We start from the raw sequence: 7,500 nt of genomic DNA on the forward strand, positions 1-7,500 counted from the left end.
GGGGGCCCCCCGGGGGGCCCCCGGCAGGGGCCCCTGAGGCCCGCGCAGCAGGAGCCGCGGTGCGCTGCAGCAGCAGAGTCGGGAGCAAATGCTGCAGCAGCAGAGGCAGCAGCAGGAGCTTCCACAAAGACTGGAGAGCCCGAAGAAACCCCAGCAGCAGAAAGAGACACAGGAGCTTCTTGCTGCTGCTCTTTTGTTCTAAGAGAGGAGGAGAAGTAGTCGCAGGGAGCCAAAGAAGGCTTTGCGTGGAGATACATCCCCGCTACAAACCCTAAACCCTAAACCCTAAACCCTAAACCCTCAAGCACCCCGAACCCTGGCCCCCCAAACCCTCAAATCGACAAGTCAGGGAATATAATTCCAAAACTCTGCACTGTTGCAGTCTAAAAACTCCAAAGAGGGGGCGAAAGGGCGAAAACCCTGCAGAAAAGGAGCAGCCCCTGCTGCGGGTGTCTCACTGCGCCCGCGGTTCCGCCGCTACGGGGCGAATTTCCGAGCCCTTTCTCCTCGTTTCAGAGGCCAAATGCTCATTTTTATTTCTACAAAAGTCTAAAATTCAAAAAAAGAAGAAAAAACTGCCAAAAAGGAGCCCAGACGGACCCGGAGCCCCCAACCAGTGGTCAGGGTCACTGCAGTGTACAGACACCTCGGAGGCCGCCACCGCCGCCAACAACCCAACCGCCTTGAAATGCTTTTCATTTTTAAATTTAAATAAATTTAAATTAAATTAAATAAAATTTTCGAACTTCAGGACTGCAGCAGCCCCAGGTTTTCTCCATCTTCAAGCTCAGCGCCCACCGGCTCCTGCGCAGCTCCAGTCGCTGCCCGAGACCCGCCTAAACCCTAAACCCTAAACCCTAAACCCTAAACCCTAAACCCTAAACCCTAAACCCTGGCTAACCTTGGCTGCTGCCGGCGCTGTAGAGTACCGCAGAAGCAACTTTGCGTGCGTTTCAAAATCTCGAGCTGCAGCTGCTTCCTGGGCCAGTTTTAGCTAGCCACAGCTAGCTGCAGCTAGCTGCAGCAGCTAGCTGCAGCTAGCCGTGGCTAGCTAGCCGCTGCTGCTGCAGCTAGCTGCTGCTGCTGCAGCTAGCTGCTGCTGCTGCAGCTAGCCAGCTAGCCACGGCAGCTTTGCGAAGAGTAGGTGGGGTTGTGCTTTATGTGCAGCAACATGTGGCTCTAAATGACACTCGCTGTTCCTTGAAACCCTAAACCCTAAACCCTAAACCCTAAACCCTAAACCCTAAACCCTAAACCTTAAAGCGCCAAGTATAAGGAATCTTTCGCAGATTCATTGCCAATCCAAAGCACTCCTTCGGCTCAAATGGCACCAGAGAGCCTACTAGTGCTGCTGCTGCTCTCGCAGCTGCTGCTGCAGCTGCTGCTGCAGCTGCTGCTGCAGCTGCTGCTGCAGCTGCTGCTGCAGCTGCCGCAGCAACTGCTGCCGTTGTTGCAGCAGTTGCTGCTCAAATGGAGCAGCAATCGCAAATTCAGAAACTAAAGCGGCAGCACAACGCGCCCGCTGTTGCTGCAGTTGCTGCAGCTGCTGCAGTTGCTGCAGCAGCAGCAGCAGCTGCTGCTGCTGCTGCTGCTGCTAGCGCAAGCTAAGACGCAGCACTTTTCTTCTTTTGTTTGTTCTTCCGCTTTGTCAGCTTGCCGCTGTTGCTGCTGCTGCTGTTGTTGCTGTTGTTGTTCACATTACCACTGTTACTGCTGCTGCTGCTGCTGCTGCTGCTGCTGCTGCTGCTGCTGCTGCTGCTGCTGCTGCTGCTGCTGCTGCTTGGCTCAGAGGCCTCTGAAAGCCCCTGCAGGGCCCTCTCTTTCTTGAACTTCCCTTTGCCTTTAAAAGCCTCTTTGGGGGCCCCCGGGGGCCCCTTAAGTCGGCGAACTTTCTTAGGGGGGCCCCCCGAGAGGGGCCCCTCAGGGGCCTCCCCAGGGGCCCTCTTGAGGGCCCCCCTGGGGGCCCCATTGGGGCCCCCCTGGGGGCCCCCCTGGGGGCCCCCTTGGGGGGCCCCCTCAGGGGCCCCCTGGGGGGCCCCCTCAGGGGCCTCCTCAGGGGCCCCTTGGGGGGCCCCTTTGGGGGCCCCCTTGGGGGCCCCCTTGGGGGCCCCCCTGGGGGCCCCCTGGGGGCCCCTCTTTGAGTTTGTGTGGAAGGCAATGAAACGCCCAGCAGCAGCAACATCTAGGGTTTGGGTTCTTTTCTCTCCTGCATAAATAAACCCTAAACCCTAAACCCTAAACCCTAAACCCTAAACCCTAAACCCTAGACTAGTGGGGCTGGGTGCGGAGGGACGCAAGCGGTGGCAGCAGTGGGGCTACACAACTCTTGAGAAGATGCAGCCAACGAATTAGGGTTTAGGGTTTAGGGTTTAGGGTTTAGGGTTTAGGGTGTGGCTTGCCTTCTTGGATTGCTCTCGACACTTTCTGCATGTATTGCTGCACGCGAGCCTGCAGCGAAAAACACGGAAGCACCAAACCCTAAACCCTAAACCCTAAACCCTAAACCCTAAACCCTCAACCCTAAACCCTAAACCCTGAAACTTCGGCCCTAAGCCTTAGACCCCACATCGTAAACCCTAAACCCTAAACCCTAAACTCTAATCCCTAAAACACTAAAGAAAGATATGCATGCCTACGGCTTAGAAGCAAGAGCTGCAGCTGAGGGTTTAGGGTTTAGGGTTTAGGGTTTAGGGTTTATCGCTCACGAGGTCTCTTGTGACTGGATGGCTCTGAGTGCTCAGGCCCTGGGTCTTGAGGTATGCTGCATGCACGCGCAAGCCCTAAACCCTAAACCCTAAACCCTAAACCCTAAACCCTAAACCCTAAACCCTAAACCCTTAATCCCAAATCCTAAACCCTAAATCAGGGTGCTGTAGCATTGAGCCCTGGGAAGATAAAGTGATCCGAACCCCAACCCCTAAATCCGCGAGTGAGGCGTAAACCCCAAACCCTAAACCCTAAACCCTAAACCCTAAACCCTAAACCCTAAACCCTAAACCCTCAAGCCTCACTAAACCATAAGGTGCATGCAGCAAAGGCAGTAGCGACATGGAGCTGCGCCGCCTCGAGGGGTGGGAGAGTTGCTGCAGCATCATGAGGTTTGCTTCTTGTTGCTGCTGCTTCCGCTGCGTCTGCTGCTGCTGCTGCTGCTTCTGCGTCTGCTGCTGCTGCTGCTGCTGCTGCTGCTGCTGGATTCTTAGCCAGGGCCCCAAGGGCCCCCCTGAGCTGCTGCAGTTTGCTGTCGAGGGCCCCCAGCTGGGAGGAGTAACTTTCCAAAACTTCCTCTATAGACTCCATTGCTGCTGCTGCTGCTGCTGCTGCTGCAGCTGCTGCTGTTGCTGCTGCTGCTTCCGGCGCCTGCTGCAGTTCTTGCTGCTGCAGCAGCAGCAGCAGCGGTACAGGCACTGCTGCTGCTGCTCTCTGCAGACAGCAGCCGTTCTGATGCAGAAGTTCCTGCTGCTCTTGCCACTTTTGCTGCTTCGATTGCAGCAGCAGCAGCGGCTGCTGCTGCTGCAGTCGATTTCGCGCTGCTGCTGCTGCTGCTGCTGCTGCTCTGTAGCGGGGCCAGCAGTCAGGCTTTTAAATAGCAGGGGTTTTGTCGGTGGCTAGTTTGCTGCAGAATCTGCTGCAGCGGCTTCAGCAGCAGCAGCAGCAGCAGCAGCAGCAGCAGCAGCAGCAGCAGCAGCAGGCCCACCGTGGGGTAGAAAGCTTGAAAGCACTCTTTAAAGCCCTTAATTCTTTTTCAATTAATGAAATGAAGAAATTAAATTTATTTTAAAAGACAAATAAATCATTTTACTCTCTTGGGGGCCCCCAAGGCCGCTTCAGCAGCAGCAGCAGCAGCAGCAGCAGCAAGGCGGGGGCCCCCTTTATGGCGTGGGGCCCCAGGGGCCCCCTTCCAGGGTCTGTGGTGCTGCTGCTGCTGCTGCTGCTGCTGCTGCTGCTCATAAAAGGCACCTTTGAAAGTTTTTAATTTATCTTGTCAAGAAGTTGAATTTAGGGATTTAAGGCTCAGGCTGTAGGGTTTGGGTTTCAGGGTTTAGGGTTTAGGGTTTAGGGTTTAGGGTTTAGGGTTTAGGGTTTAGTCCCTTGTCTTCGCAGGCTATGCAGCTCATCAGGCTGCCAAAGACTGCTGCTGCAGCGGATTCAAAGGCAGCAGCAGCAGCAGCGTATTCAAAGGCAGCAGCAGCACCAGCGGATTCAAAGGCAGCAGCAGCAGCAGCAGCAGCAGCAGCAGCAGCAGCAGCAGCAAAAGCACGCAGCGTGAAGGCGGAGGCCTCCGGGGGGCCCCCAGGGGGGGCCCCCAGGGGCCCCTCAGGGCCCCCCCAGAGCCGAAAAGATAAAACTGAAATTCTGGCTGCCTTAAAACGAGAACAATCAAGCAGCAGCAGCAGCAGCAGCAGCAGCAGCAGCAGCAGCGGGTACACGAAGAGCCGCACGAAGAGCAGCAGCAGCAGCAGCAGCAGCAGCAGCAGCAGCAGGAGAGGCAAGAAGCGCAGGCGGAAGCGGAAAAGCGCAAAAAGGAGAGCAGCAGCAGCAGCAGCCTGTCGGCGTCCGCTGCTGCTGTCTGCTGCGCTGCAGCAGCTGCTGCAGCTGCCGCAGCGCAGCAGCAAAGTGGATGTCATAAGGGGCCTCTGGAAGTACGCGAAGCAGCAGCAGCTGCAGCAGCAAGGAGAACCCCACACTATTTGCTGCGACGAGCCGCTGCAGCAGCTTTTTGGGGGCCTCCAAAAAGTTAATCTTTTTTCCGACATCAACAGATTGCTGCTGCCGCACCTCATCTACACTGAGCAGCAGAAGCAGCAGCAGAAACAGCAGCAGGAGCAGCAGAAGCACCAGCGGCAGCCGCCGTACTCACCGCGATGCCGCAGACTTTGGAGGGCGCAGCAGCAGCAGCAGCAGCAGCAGCAACAACAACAGCAGCAACTGCAGAAGCAGCAGCGACTTTGAAAGCAGCAGCAACAGCGCCAGCAGCAGCGACGAGTCTTTTCCAAAGAGGTGCAAAACGCTCAGCAGCAGCAGCAGCAGCAGAAGCGGCAGCAGCAGCAGCAGCAGCAGGAGTGGGGCACCGCAGTGGCGTCCTAGGCCTGCAGCAGCAGCAGCAGCAACAGCAGCAGCAGCAGCACCAAGAACAGCAGCAGCAGCAGCAGCACCAAGAACAGCAGCAGCAGCAGCAGGAAGTTGCCGCGCGCGGCTGCGGCGGCTGCTGCTGTCTTCCAGCGACGAAGAGACAGGGCCCCTTAGAGCAGCTCGTAGCCCAGCAGCAGCAGCAGCAGCAGCAGCAGCAGCAGCAGCAGCGAGAGCAGCAGCACCAAAGTCGGCGCCAAGAGGGGCACAGGGGACAGCAGCAAGAGCAGCAGCAGCAGCACCTTCAGCAACAAGGGTAAGAGCAGCAGCTGCAGCGGAAGCAGCAGCAGCAGTGCCAACAGCGCCGGCAGCAGCAGCAGCCCGCGCATCAGCAGCAGGGAGAACAGCAGCAGCAGCAGCAGAACAAGCAGCACTGGCAACAAAGAGGGAAAGACCAGCAGCAGCAGGAGCGAATGCAGCAACAGCAGCAGCAGCCGCAGCAGCAGCAGCAGCAGCAGCGAAACGAGAGCAGGTTGAGGGACAGCCAGAGCCCTCCTTTACACATGGGGAAATGTGGCAGTCACGGCAGCAGCAGCAGCAGCAGCAGCTGCAGCAGCAGCAGCAGCAGCAGCGGCAGCAGCAGCTAGATATGAGCATTTCAGGGACAGCAGCAGCCTCAAGCAGCAGCAAAAGAGCTGCAGCAGATGGCTCAGCAGCTGCAGCGCCACCAGGTAGCAAATCAGCAGCAGCAGCAGCAGCAGCAGCAACTGCAGCAGCAGCAGCAGCAGCAGCAGCAGCGTGGGGCCGCTGGGCAGCAGAAAGCGAAGACCCTTTGGCCCAAATATTAAAAAGAGCAGCAAAAAGAAATAATGAAAGTGAGAAGCAAAAAACAATTAAAATAAAATTAAAAATAAATAAATAAACAAAAAGAAATTAAATAAAGAAATAATTAAATAAATAAAAAGAAATAAAAGAAATAAAAGAAATAAATAAAAAGAAATAAAAAGAAATAAATAAAAAGAAATAAAAAGAAATAAATAAAAAGAAATAAATAAAAAGAAATAAATAAAAAGAAATAAAAAGAAATAAAAAATGATTAAAAAGAAATAAATAAAAAGAAACAAATAAAATTAAATAAAAGAAATAAATAAAATTAAATAAAAGAAATAAATAAAAAGAAAAAGAAATTAAAAAAGAAAATGGAAATTAAATTTAAAGCAGCAGCAGCAGCAAAGTTGGAAATAAATAAAATTCAAAAAGACCAGCAGCAAATTAAAGACCAGTGGAGACAAAAAGATGAAAATAAAAATAAAAATAAAAATAAAAAATAAAATAAAATAAAATAAAATTAAAAAGTTAAAACTTTAAATAGATATATTTGCTGCAGCACGAGGCTGCATGCGAGCTGCTGCTGCTTCTTTGCTGCAGGCAACGACCCCCCAGAGCAGCAGCAGCAGCAGCAGCAGCAGCAGCAGCAGCAGTTGCTGCAGCAGCAGCTGCGGCTGCGGCTTAGCAGCATCCGGCCGCGGTCTGTTGCTGTTTCATTTTGCTGCTGCATTTGCCAGCGTGTTGCTGCTGCTGTGCAGCAGGGGATTCTCTCCTTCAGCCTGCTGCAGCAGCAGCTCCCTGCAGCAGCAGCAGCAGCACCAACAGCAGCAGCAGCAGCAGCAGCAGCAGCGGCAGCAGCAAGTGAAGAGCTGCCCGTAAAAGTCTACGTAAGTCTAAACCCTCTTAACTGAGACTCGCCAGGCCCTCACTCTAAGCTTTTGTCCGTCCCTGAGCAGCAGCAGCAGCAGCAGCAGCAGCAGCAGCAGCAGCAGCAGTAGCAGCAGCAGCAGCAGCAGCAGCAGCAGCAGCAGCAGCAGCAGCAGTAGCAGCAGCAGCAGCAGCGAATGTTGCTGCTGCGCAGGCCTGGCCCTGCTGCTCGCCTTTCTGTCTCGCTGCGTCTCTTTGTGTCTCTCCTGGCTCTCTCTTAGCAGCGGCCTTCGCTGCTCACGGTTTAGGGTTTAGGGTTTAGGGTTTAGGGTTTAGGGTTTAGGGTTTAGCTCTGGCGTGTCTGCTGCACCAGGAAGCCCCCGTAGCCATCGAAAGAAACTCTGAAGAGCAGCAGCAGCTAAAAGGGCTGCTGCTGCTCGAGGGTTTGCAGCCCGCAGCCTCCTACCGCTTCACGCTGCTGGCCCACGCCAAGCAGCAGCAGCAGCAGCAGCAGCAGCAGCAGCAGCAGCAGCAGCAGCAGCAGCAGCAGCAGCAGCAGCAGCAGTGGAAGCAAGAGCAGCAGCAGCGGCAGTTTGCTGCAGCGAAGACGGCCCGCGACGCTTCGCAGCAGCCTGGTGAGCAGCAGCCCCCAGCAGCAGGCGCAGCAGCGAAGGCCCCCGCAGCAGCAGCAGCAGCAGCAGCAGCAGCAGCAGCAGCAGCAGCGGTGGGGTCAGTGGT

General features: G+C 54.9%; 2 protein-coding genes across 2 annotated transcripts in view; one reads left to right on the plus strand and one right to left on the minus strand.

Moving 5' to 3' along the window:
* Window positions 1–1,342: 1,342 nt before the first annotated feature.
* ENH_00002160 (nuclear DNA-binding protein, putative) lies at window positions 1,343–3,297 on the minus strand (the record flags this gene model as incomplete). The annotated part of the gene is made up of 5 exons (XM_013578247.1): window positions 1,343–1,497; window positions 1,619–2,206; window positions 2,400–2,448; window positions 2,706–2,761; window positions 3,012–3,297. 5 exons carry the CDS (start codon window positions 3,295–3,297, stop codon window positions 1,343–1,345), a joined length of 1,134 nt encoding a protein of 377 aa, XP_013433701.1.
* Window positions 3,298–4,104: 807 nt separating this feature from the next.
* Window positions 4,105–7,500, plus strand: part of ENH_00002170 (protein phosphatase 2C, putative) — a gene marked incomplete at both ends in the record, with an annotated part of 7,804 nt that continues 4,408 nt past the window's right edge. Inside the window, 5 exons of the mRNA XM_013578248.1 lie at window positions 4,105–4,734; window positions 4,872–5,316; window positions 5,403–5,942; window positions 6,496–6,782; window positions 7,106–7,500. The exon at window positions 7,106–7,500 is cut by the window's right edge and continues 166 nt beyond it. Of these exons, the coding sequence (XP_013433702.1) occupies window positions 4,105–4,734; window positions 4,872–5,316; window positions 5,403–5,942; window positions 6,496–6,782; window positions 7,106–7,500 (2,297 nt within the window). The remainder of the gene's footprint in view (window positions 4,735–4,871; window positions 5,317–5,402; window positions 5,943–6,495; window positions 6,783–7,105) is intronic.

The sequence above is a fragment of the Eimeria necatrix genome, genomic scaffold (genome assembly GCF_000499385.1).
Source record: "Eimeria necatrix Houghton genomic scaffold, Enh_scaff1067, whole genome shotgun sequence".
Classification (NCBI taxonomy): domain Eukaryota; phylum Apicomplexa; class Conoidasida; order Eucoccidiorida; family Eimeriidae; genus Eimeria; species Eimeria necatrix.